This window comes from Biomphalaria glabrata, chromosome 1 (assembly GCF_947242115.1).
Source record: "Biomphalaria glabrata chromosome 1, xgBioGlab47.1, whole genome shotgun sequence".
Lineage (NCBI taxonomy): Eukaryota > Metazoa > Mollusca > Gastropoda > Planorbidae > Biomphalaria > Biomphalaria glabrata.
This window is the reverse complement of record NC_074711.1, coordinates 7,553,292-7,565,817: the sequence shown is the minus strand read 5'-3', so window position 1 is coordinate 7,565,817 and position 12,526 is coordinate 7,553,292. Positions and strand designations below refer to the sequence as shown.

The window sequence follows — 12,526 nt, the reverse complement described above, 5'->3', positions numbered from 1 at the left end:
GCACGTCTGCTAAAGAGCTTTCAGCTAAGCAGCAAAAAGCTAGCAAGAAAAAGAAGAATTGAGAAATTGAGAAAAAAAATCTTTCCCTTTGCAACTGATATCATGTGACCAAAGAAGTCAATCCATGATACACAGCTGCGGTCACAAGTTGGATATCTTTAATCACCAGACGCCTTCACCCGCATTTCTAGTTCTGGTGGGTAGATCCTCTGCAATCCAGGTCACTTCCTTCCCTCCCTTCCTCTCTATCTGGATCTATCCGGTGCCTCTTTTTCACAACTATTAGTGTCAATTTTGAAGAACTTCATGTCATGTTTGCATACATCAGTATGCAGAATGTCTTGTGATAGTCAACCTTGTGACATTCTGTGAACATGTCCAAGCCAGCCAAGCTATCTACTGCTAATTGCTAATGAAAGTGTGGATGTCCTGGGATACTGCTCTTCACAGCACTTCGTCATTGGTTATTTTATAGTTTTTATTTTTAAAATCCTCATTAAGCATCAGAGGTTGAAGATATTAAGCTTTATTTCCTGGCAAGAGTAGGTTGACCATGCTTCACTACTGTATAGCAGAGTGCTCATCACACAGGTCCAGTAGACTAGGGATTTGGTATTGGCAATCAGCTAGGTATATTGTCCCACACTCTTATCCACAGCCAAGACATGGTACACATTGACTTAGCTATTTTGTTGTTCATGTCTTTATCCAGTTGGAGATGATAGAGCTTAGATAGCAGGAATGGTCAACAATTTCCAGTGGTGCAGTACGCTGTGTTTTGAACTAATATTTTGATCTTGCTTTGATTAATATTTAAGTCAAACTTCTGGCATGCAGCAGATTGCCAACCTGGGTCTTTAGCTAAGTTGCATGAAACTGCACTAAATGAAAAAAATTGGTAAAAATATTTCTTATGGACCTCATTCACCAATCGTAAACAAACAACATTTAGCCACGTGGTGCTCTATCTCTTCTATATAATTTACTATCTCATGTTTAATTCATGATGGTTGTCACGTGACCGTTTGTTTCGTTGTTTTCTCAATAAGATCACGTGACTAAATGTTGTTTGTTTACGATTGGTGAATGAGGTCCATTGCCCATTGCAATGTTTTATTTTTGTTAGAGCAGATCAATTATAATTTAAATTTAATTACATGACTCATCCAAGCTAATTGATACAATGAATAATGATCATAATCTTTATTATCCATGAAGAGATTTTTTTTTAAATAAAAAATATTTTATATATTTTTCTTGTTATGCATTAATCATTAATTTAATGTAACTGCAACTATAGGATTATCATTAGTCTACTACAGTATCATATAAGATAAGATAAGAAGTTCTAGACTCTATCAAGATCTAAATATAGAAAACAAAATTGGAAATTTCCATGAGTTATTTATAGAAATAGGAAAAATAATTAAAAATTTTTCAAGGTAAGAAAACGTTTTTGTAATGAACGCGACAGCCACATAATAATTAAAACAAAAGAGTCTAATTCTACACTCTACACTCACAAGCGCAAGATCATCATTGCTTTTTACCTGATCTAGATCTACTAATGATCTAGCTGTAGTGTAGGCTCACTCGTTTGTTAAATTTCTTAATAAAATATTATAATTTATAAAAAGAAAACTAGATTTAGATATATTAATAAATATTATTTATTATATAATCTAGATCCATTTGGCTTATTAAATTTATTAATATTAATTATTTAATTATTACCATACAGTAGATCTAGAAATACTTCAAATAGATTTTAAGCCTTAAGTTAAGGGATTATAATAGTGATAATCAGAGAGAGTAGGGGGCTAGATCTATATCTAATTATCTTAAAATGATCTTATCTTATGAAATACAGAGCTTAAATAATAATTTAAAAAAAAGATGAGATTACGTCTTAAGTGTGTCCCTAGGTCAGTCTACTCTAGTCATGCATGTCAATTGATTGCGATTGCAAACTTAGATATACCGGGTTTAACGGTATAGCCCCTTATAATTTACATCTATATGGCTATAATTACTATAAATTATAGATCTATTATATTATAAAGCTTAATTATAATCCGAATCCTGCCTAATCAAAATCAATCATTCGATGCCTACTCTAGAATCATATAATGATCTAGAAATGTCTTTAAAAAATTGTTCTAGAATCTAATAAGCAAAACTTTAAATTATTCACTGTCATTGCTTCACCTAGATTCTAAATATATTCATGACCAGTATAAAAGGTTTTATGGCCAAATCATCAATACAACATTTTCAACAAAGAAAAAGACAACACAAACTTATAAGATTGAAATTGGATAGTTGCCTGGTTGGGCCATATAATATGCTAAGTGGCATCACAAGATCATGACTTGAGTCCAACCCCTGCAATTAATCATCATCTTACATATAGGCTATACTACAGGGGGTTAGGCTGTAATATTAGGATGTACTAATCTTTATTGCTGAAGGAATGTCTAGTTGTGTAACTGAAGTGGACAAAAATGGGTTAGAATCATATTGTCGTTGTGCATTTCAAGACTTTATTTATTTTTGGCATGTACTAGCTTCATTTCACCATCAGCCACATGTAACACCATTATCTACATATTATGACACCATCACCTATTAGCCACATATGACGACACCATTATTCATTAACTACATTACACCATCATCCATTAGCCACAGTGAGAGGGAATGGATGCAGATGCATCTATATCCAGAACCTATTCTTGGGCTTCAGATAAAGTGATAATTGGTTGTCTGAGTGTTACATAAAGGCCTTGTCCCTCTGTTGAACATCCAAAATAATGTTCATTATTATATGCTCCAACTCAGTAACCTGAGATGAACTCCTATTGAAAAATCAGAGCAGGAAGGACTAGTCCTCCCGTAGTGCTCTGGCAAGAAACTTAGCCGTCCGGCGTAGTGCCTCATAGCTACCATACAAGTCGAGTGACTGCACAGGCAAGTCCCCCCTTAGCTCGCGGAGCTGGGGACACTCGTACAAGACATGCGACACTGTTTCGACGCTCTCTCCACAGTGACGGCATCGGGAGTCAAAGTTAGTGCGGAACCGGGCAAAGTATGCCCCAATAGGACAGTGTTCCGTCCTGCACTGCGCAACTATTGACTGCTCTGACCTCCTCAGTCGCCACCATGGATCGTCGCGATCTGGGTGACGCATGCGCTGCCAGACACCACGTGCTCTGTCGGATTCCTCCCAGGACTTTAACCACTTCTCATGAATGAGTGCTCGGATTTGTGCCGTTGCTTGTAAGTACGTGCTTGGTGCAACTCAGTAACAGAAGCTTTTGAAAAGAATGCCATTAGTTACATTTCCTAAAGGGCTCCATACCTGAAATTTTTTTTTAAAGATTGACTATGAAAAGTCAGAAGTTCTCCTAGATGAATTGCTTCACTAGTAAAGTTCCCCTTTCAGACCTAGAGATCTATGGGGTAGGGATGTAAAGGTCATCTGTTTCTGTGGCCCACGGTTTAACAAGGGTGTCATGTGGCCAGCACAATGACCAACCGTCTTTACTTTTCCCGAACTAATGTAAAGAGCAGGATGGACTGAAGGCACCCTGACGATCCTGAAAGTAAAAATCCAAGTCTTCACCTGGATTTGAACTCATGACTCTCAATTCAGAAGTCATTTAAGTGCTGTACCATTCAGCCACTTCACCTCCTGCTTCACTAGACTGATTAGCAATATCTGCCTGAAGATTAGTCATAAGAAGCATGCCATTTAGGAGTATAATGTAGAATGAGGGTGAATCATTTAATAATAAGTAAAAATTTATCATGGGAATCCCCATATTGATGAAATTATTAAAAAATCAAGCAAAACATTTGGGTTCATTAAAAAAAAATTTTACAAATCAAACAAGAACATAAAACTAAAATGCTATTTAACCTTTAGCTAGGTCAATATTAGAATATGCATCCTCTGTCTGGGATCCCTAAACTAGCGAAAAAAATAAAGAAACTAGAACAAAAACAAAACAGAGCAGTGAGATTTATAACAAACAAATATTGAAATTTGATTATAGTAAACACCATTAGTAAAATCACTAAACTTAGAGACACTTAGGACAGAAGGGTAAAAAGTAAAGTAGCTACAATACATAAAACACTGAACCATAATCTACAAATAGAAAAACAAAACCTAATGAAATACTCAGAAAGACATAGAGATAGAAGCACATTTCTTATTCCATACACTATAACAAATTCGTACAAGTGCTCCTTCTTCCCTAGTGCCATTAGAGATTGGAATGAGTTGCCTAAATCAGCTAGGAAAACTAAGACTTAGCAGAGTTTAAGTCATTGATTCACATGCATGAATAGATTGACACATTAAATGCATATGATGTATTTGTCTTCATTCAGTTGATAGTCCAGGGTTCATGCCCTGCCCGCTGCCATCCCCCATCATCCTGCGGGAGGTTTAGACTAGGAAGCAGATTATCTTTAACTCTGAAGGAACATTCAAAACATGTATAATAAACCTCCAGCTAAAACAACCTTTGTGACCCTCAGAATTTTTTTTTTTTAAGAAGCATAAACTATGCTTTGATTAATGTCAATAAGTATAAATATTACATGCATCTCTATTTATTCACAGTTAACAGCACAGTGTGAAGAGTGAAGTCTATGTCTATATTATAGGTCCACTATTTAAAGCTCACTACCATGACTTCAACACAGGCTCTGCTGCTCAAAGAAAAGTTGGAGGCTGTTAACCAACAAAAACTGACCTATATTAAAACCACACAAGTATTGGACAATTGCATATTCAAGGTACCAATGCTAAAAAACTTAAAAAGAGTTGACATTGGACTTAGCAAATATTCTGAAGATTCTAGTCTAAGTGTGTGTGTGTGTGTTAAGTATGCAAATGTAAAATCTATATTTAGAAACACCTTTCCTTCAATCCTTTAGGAATAAATAATACATGAAATCTGCAAACACACACGCACAATTAACATTGATTAAAAAAAAACAAAAAACCCAGCTCTTTTGATTTATTAAGTTATTTCTAAGACTCATTATTACTTGATGACAAAGTTATATTAATTTATCCCTGGCAGGCTCAGAAAATAATTGATGAGTTGATGAGATCAGAAAGAAGATCTGCTGCAGCTGCAATGAAAGTGGCCATTTACTTGGATAGTTTGGAAGAAAAATTAACTTTGTGTCAAAATGTAATGAAATCACTGGAAGATATGGATGGTGAGTCTAAGATTTGTGTTCACTTATATCCCGTGATTGGACTTGTACATATTTGTTACCAAATTAATTTTTTTTCGGACTAAGAATAGGCTTCACCCTTATGTTAGGAACTATTTTAGAATAGGCTTCACCCTTATGTTAGGAACTATTTTAGAATAGGCTTCACACTTATGTTAGGAACTATTTTAGAATAGGCTTCACCCTTATGTTAGGAACTATTTTAGGATAGGCTTCACAATTATGTTAGGAACTATTTTAGAATAGGCTTCACACTTATGTTAGGAACTATTTTAGAATAGGCATCACCCTTATGTTAGGAACTATTTTAGAATAGGCTTCACCCTTATGTTAGGAACTATTTTAGAATAGGCTTCACCCTTATGTTAGGAACTATATATGACTGCTTTTTAGGCAATTAAAGCGAATAAACTTTGTTTAAAAAATGAGTGTTTACAGTAGGTAATTCCTTAGCATTTTAGTTTCAGTCAACAATAAACTTATTTTTGTTTAGAAACATTTAAATCCAAGTGTTCTAAAGAAAATGTAAAAATAAACTAATTCAACAATATATAGTAGATACTTTCAGCAAGCTAAAGAGATGACATTAAACATATGCAGAACAATTCAAGTAAGAAACAAACAAAGTACAAAGCTTATACTAAGAGTATCAATTAGTTTGGATGAATCATGTAATTAAGTGTAATAGATCTAAAATAACAATAATAAATCTGTGTGATTAGAAATATTTTTTTACCAATCGTTTTTGTTTAGCATAATTTCATGCTTTTAGCTTTCTCAATACGCTATGATCGTATCACTATCGTATCGTCTACGTAGGCTTGGGGAGAAAAAATGGGGTATCTGGGTGATCACTTTTTAAATGTATTTTTTTTTTAAAAAGGGAACAACCTGAATTCAAACTTGTAGGCTAAAGAATTCTCAGGCTTTTCAAGCCAACAAGATAACCATTCTACTAACAAAGAATCCATGAACATGGAAGATTGTAGGGTTATCTATTGTTTTTATTTCATGTTTGTGTTCACTAAGCCTCAGACAGCAATCTATATATATATTCAGCTTATACCACCACTCCAGTCAAGTACAATTTCTTTACCTTGAGATACCAGACAAAATAATTTATTATCAAAAGTTAATTTACTAATTGATTAATTTTTTAAACTGATTCTTGTGTTCTCAGGTAAAAGAAATAATTGTGCAAAATTTCATCTTGATCTGAGATCGTGGGAGACATAACGTGTAGAAGATTTTACCTGACAGAGTGATCTGATATAAGCTTTGTAAAAAGAAACTAATTCAACCATATATAGAATCTACTACAGGGGTTCTCATCCTGTGGGTCGTGACCCCCTTGGAGTCGATTGATGATTTGCCAGGGGTCGCCTAAGACCATTAAAAAAATTGATTGTTTTTGTCCATTGCTGTGTGTGTGGGGGTCACGGCAGAGTGGGGGGTTTGTAAAAAGGGGTCAACAAGCTTAAAAGGTTGAGAACCGCTGATCTAGTAGATAATTTCACCAAGTTAAAGAGATTACATTAAACATATTCAGAACCATTCAAGTAAGAAAAAAGTTAATGACATTTTTTTTTTCTGGTCCAGTTGATTCCAAAGATGTGATTTCTCATGTCACCACCAGCAATAGTTTAGAATATAACTTGGCCAAAGTAAGCCAAGAAACTAACAACACAGTCATCGAGATTTTAAAAACTCAAGTTGAAGAACTTCAGAGTCACTACATTAGTTGGCAAGAAACCAATAAGAAAGAAGTGATAGATAAAATACAACAAATGGAAACAGACATATTCTTAATGAAAGAAGCCCACCAATCAGGAATCCCCAAAATGGACACAAGACTGCAGAATGTTGAAGTCAAGCAATTGCTCATTGATGAGATACAAGTTAAAAACAATGAAAATCTGAACACTAACAGCTTAGAGATGGCTAGGCTTAGAGCTGACATAGCCAGCCTTCAAGATCAAGTCCATAGGTTCCAAGTAAGAGATATTGAGAAACTTAAAAAAGAGATAAGTGGACTGGTCAAGTTGAGAGACATATTAAATGAAAGTAATAAAACTGTGACCTCCAGATCTGAACTAGCCAGCAATGTTGAACACCTACGGGAAGAAATTCTCAATATTCAGGCAGAGATACGCTCCAATGAACAAAATGTCAACATTTCTAAAGGTAAATCTTCTCATTTAAATAATCTTTAAAAAATTATAACCATGGATAATAAGATAAGAAAGTAAAGCTACTACACAAGATTTATATTTATTTATATTTTTTTGAAAGATCAGAAACTGTATTTAAATGTATATATATATATCTTAAGCCCTACATTATTACCATCCAGGCCAGTTACTTTTTTAATTGACTACCTTTAATTATTTAACAAGGTCTGTAGCAATGGCCAGTGTTTGGTTGTTTTACATGTTTCGGATGTTCCTTCAGAGTTGATAGTTTACTTCCTAGTCCAAATCTCCCGCAGGACGATTGGGGATTGGAGCGGGCAGGGTTTTAGCAATGAGCTAGCCCCAGTGTTCAAAATACTCTTTCAGGCATCACTTAACCAGGGCAGAGTACCAAAGGACTGGAAAGAAGCTAATGTCACCCCCCCCCTATTTAAAAAAGGAGAAAAATCTGACCCAGGAAACTACAGACCAGTATCACTTACCAGCATCACATGTAAAATCCTAGAACACATAATATGTAGCAACATCATAAATCACTTAGACAAACATAATGTCCTCACCCATACCAACATGGCTTTAGGAAATATAGATCATGTGAAACACAACTAATAGGACTAATGGATGACTTTTCAAAAGGTTTAGATAATAGATGCTAGCTTACTAGATTTTTCCAAGGCTTTTGACAAAGGTCACCACCATAGTTTCCTTAAAAAATTAAAATATTTCGGCATTAATGGTCCACTGCATCAGTGGATTAAAGACTTTCTGATAGGGAGAGAACAAACTGTAATAATAAATGGTTCTAAATCAACACCGATAACAGTAAACTAAGGTGTACCTCAAGGAACAGTCTTGGGTCCACTACTATTTTTAATTTACATAAATGATTTACCAAATTGCATTACTTCAGGAACAAAAGTCAGATTATTTGCAGACGATTGCATAATATATAGAACAATAAAAACAACACAAGACACAGATATTTTACAAAGAGAATTAGATGAATTACAGAAATGGGAATCAAATTGGAGCATGTCTTTCCACCCAGAAAAATGTCAGTTGTTAAGAGTACCAAAAAAACTAAAACAAATTAATTCCACTTATCTTATTCATGGCAAACCAGTAACACAGACTAAAAACGCAAAATACCTAGGTGTTATAATAAATGAAAAACTGTCATGGAATCCACATATTGATGAAACTACAAAAAAATCAAACAAAGCATTAGGATTTATTAAAAGAAATTTCTATAAATCAAATAAGAACATAAAACAAAAATGTTATTTAACCTTGGTTAGGCCAATAATAGAATATGCATCCTCTGTTTGGGACCCCTCAACTCAAGAAAACATTAAGAAACTAGAACAGTCACAAAATAGAGCAGTGCGATTCATAACAAACGAATATTCACATTTGACTAGAGTAACACTTTTAGTAAAATCACTAAATTTAGAAAGCCTTCAGGACAGAAGGCTCAAAAGTAAAGTAGCAATAATACATAAAACACTGAACCATAATCTTTAAATACAAAAACAAAATTTAATAAAATACTCTGAAAGACACAAAGATAAAGGCACATTCCTCGTCCCATATGCTAGGACAAATTTGTACAAATACTCCTTCTTCCCTAGTGCTATTAGAGCATGGAATGGGATGCCTGAGCTAGCCAGGAAAACCAGTGACTTGGCAGAATTTAAGTCATTGGTTAATATGCATGACTAAATGCATGACACGTAGGACGTAATCATCTTCTTTTTTGAAGTAACGTCTGTATTATATAAGATAAGACAGTCAGACGTGCAAACCGCACGACCAAGCAGCCATGGGATTGTTGTACTGTAACACAGATTTTTGATGACGTTTTTTTTGCCTTTCAATTAAAAAATTGATCTATTAATATATATAAACCACTATATGCCTATGTGGTGTTTGAGTTTTGATTAACATTAAACTCATTATTGAAGCGTTTGAATTTAACATTGAGATATTTTGAGAAATTTGAATGATTAGGTAGACTACTTGATAACATTTGAATGATTAGGTAGACTACTTGATAACATTTGAATGATTAGGTAGACTACTTGATAACATTTGAATGATTAGGTAGACTACTTGATAACATTGGAATGATTAGGTAGACTACTTGATAACATTTGAATGATTAGGTACACTACTTGATAACATTTTATTACATCATTTCATGATTTAAAAAAAAAGCCCTGATATTTTAGCAGATAAATACCATGTCCTTCTAACCAATGTTTAAGACTGTTAAATGAAAAATCCCATCAACACCAAAAGAAACTGGTACACAAAGACTTCAAAAAAGCTTTTCACCAAGTTTAACATAATGGCATGATGAGGGAGTTCAACATAAATAAAAACATTATCAATAATATCAAAGCACTATACCAAAATGCGAATAGCTCAGTACTTCTGAATAACCTAATTGGGAGTACAATTTAGAACATCCATAGGAGTGTTGCAAGAATGCATTATCTCTTCAGCTTTTTTTAACTTATTTCTGAAACATATTATGATGGAAACTCTAGAAAGATTTACTTCTAGCTTAAACAAAACAGATGGCCTATTTCCAATGTCAGGTTTGCAAATGATGTTGACCTCATTGAAGAAAATACAGACCAAGTACAAAAATCTTACTTCAAAACTGTATGCTTCAGATAGAGCAGTTGGCATAGAAATCTGTGCTGAAAATGGCTAAATACTAATTTGTGATGATGGTATGAAATGTTACATAGTTGAATGTCTAAAGATTAGGAGAAGTGTATTCATAATCCATTTAAATACTTAGGGTCAAACATTACAAAAGATTGAGGATCTGTAAAAGAGATATAAACCAGTTTAAGCTTGGCGTCTGCTGCCATAAGCAAACTGAGGAAAATCTGGAAGAGTAAGATCACCATCCCAGTAAAATTAAAGCTTACTTTTCACTAATGGACTCTGTACTCCTACTGAACGCTGAGATTGAAAGAAGAATTCAAACCTTTGATAGTAAATGATACAGAAAATGTTGGGTATCAGACACCAGGAAAAGAAGACAAATGAGTTTGTACAAGTCAACACTTGAACTAAATACTGCGAAGAGACAAAATCGAAGTTTGTTGTCATATTGTAAGGCATGACTCACTATCAAAAGTTATTCTTCAAAATACAGTGGGGGGAGAACAAAGAAAGGGTCGTCCAAAGAAAAGCTGGCTGGCAATGTATAAGAATGGACAAATAAAAACAAATATGTTACAAATTACTGAAATGTGCTCATAGGCCATGGTGCTTGACAACTCACCTTTAATTTAAACCCTATAGAAAAAAATTGTCTTTATTGACATTTGAACCTCAGCTAAACACACTATTATTTTATATCTCAGCCACCATTACAGCTATTTCTAGTTAGGAGCAAAATTTACAACTTACATATTATTATTGACTTAAGTTTCCACTATTAAATGCAGTATTACTTACGATTTGAGTATAAACTACCACTCTAGTATCTATCAATCCCCTATTTTCACTTGAATATCAAAAATATGATCACATATTTGCTTGCTATAATCACTAACTTAATATTTCAGATGCTGACCCTGATATAGCTAAGGCTAATGAGATGTCCAATGTTTTGCCAGTCTTCTCTGTTAACGTATCCTCATCTTACACCATACTACCCAAAAAGAAATTAATATTTACAACACCTAGTCTGAATAAGTGGGGCTGCTTTAACCAACAGGATGCAGTATTTGAAGCACCAGTCAATGGAATCTATTTTTTTTCCATCTCTGTAAATGCAGACTCTCCTGGTGAACTCTGTCTTGGTATAATTCACAATAATAAGAGTACAGCCCTGTGTTCAACGTGTGGCACTAAAAATGCCCAGTCGAGCACCTCAGTACTGCTGGAACTTGCTGTAGGTGACAAAGTATGGGTGGAAGCCGATAGGCAGACAGACATTAAAGGAGTAAAAATTGGAAGCGGTTATTCTAACTTTATAGGTTTTCGAGTCAGGTAACTTCTTACAAAAATCGTTTAAAAAAAAATAAATTAAAAAATGGTTGAAACTTTTAAAGGAGGAGTTTATTAATTGAAAAAATAAAGCCTGAACTATAAAGAACACATTTAGTTTGGTTAATGTCTTCCACTTAAATACATAAGTAAATGATGCTCTTTTTAAAAATCTATCTTGAACAATATTTGTGTAACACAATATTACTTGTGTAATGTTGAACCTGAAATCTCACAAATTTTGTGAATGAAAGCTATTATATTTTTCTTGAAAGAGAAATTTTTATAAATATTTTTTTGTAATTGCATCAGATCATTATACTTTATACATTTAATATTATAACTTTAACATTCAATGTATATTAATATAATAATAATAATAATAATCTTTATTGTCTGTATGTAATTTAGCATTGTCACTGTGATAGACACAAATTTCTTTATATGCATTCAACTGTTTATTACGATACATGTTTAATAAAATTGTGACTTACACAATGTTTATACTTAATAATTTCAGGCATTTATTTAGTTGTATATAATAAATACATATTGAAGTGAAATAATTTCTGTGAATTCAAAATTGACTTTCAAAATGCCTGATGTAAACTGTTTAAAAAATGACAAGAATAGAAAAGACTACTTAAATAATAATTTGTTTTGACTCATCTAGAAATGAAAGCACATATATTCAAAATGATTATAATAGATGATCGACAGTAACAGGGTTTGCGTATATTAACCGTTTTAAATTCAAGCATAGCCTTGAAGCTTATGAGGTTTAGTATAAGTGTTAATTTCACTAAACTTTAGTCGGCTTTGCTTAGACACTTTGCAAAGAGCTTTAAGAGAGAGAGTTGTTGGAGAGGGGGAGTTGTGTGACTTGATTTTATTGAGAGAGAAGTTACTTTTACTTTATGTTAGAGCAGACAGTTTGTTTTTGTCCTAAGATAGGTAGTCTGAGTTGTGAGGACTATCTAATTGACATTCTTGAATTTCTTGAACATATTTTCAGTAGTTTAATAAAGTGATTAACTATCTGATAGAGTTGAGTCTTTTTG

The 12,526-nt window shown here is 33.6% G+C and overlaps 2 protein-coding genes across 7 annotated transcripts in view; one reads left to right on the top strand and one right to left on the bottom strand.

Moving 5' to 3' along the window:
* Positions 1-12,526, bottom strand: part of LOC106061266 (uncharacterized) — a 34,793-nt gene that overhangs the window by 5,432 nt on the left and 16,835 nt on the right. The gene's annotated exons all lie outside the window — the stretch shown is intronic.
* LOC106061264 (uncharacterized) lies at positions 1,427-12,505 on the top strand. 4 transcript variants are annotated; one of them, XM_013219330.2, is made up of 5 exons: positions 1,427-1,583; positions 4,634-4,809; positions 5,100-5,241; positions 6,859-7,443; positions 11,042-12,505. In XM_013219330.2, the coding sequence occupies exons 2-5, from the start codon at positions 4,702-4,704 to the stop codon at positions 11,470-11,472; spliced, it is 1,266 nt and encodes a 421-aa protein (XP_013074784.2). In that variant the 5' UTR covers positions 1,427-1,583; positions 4,634-4,701; the 3' UTR covers positions 11,473-12,505. The 4 variants fall into 4 exon arrangements, with proteins under 4 accessions (XP_013074784.2, XP_055875580.1, XP_055875588.1 ...); XM_056019605.1 differs by having other exon boundaries at positions 1,439-1,595; positions 4,678-4,809; XM_056019613.1 differs by having other exon boundaries at positions 1,441-1,583; positions 4,678-4,809.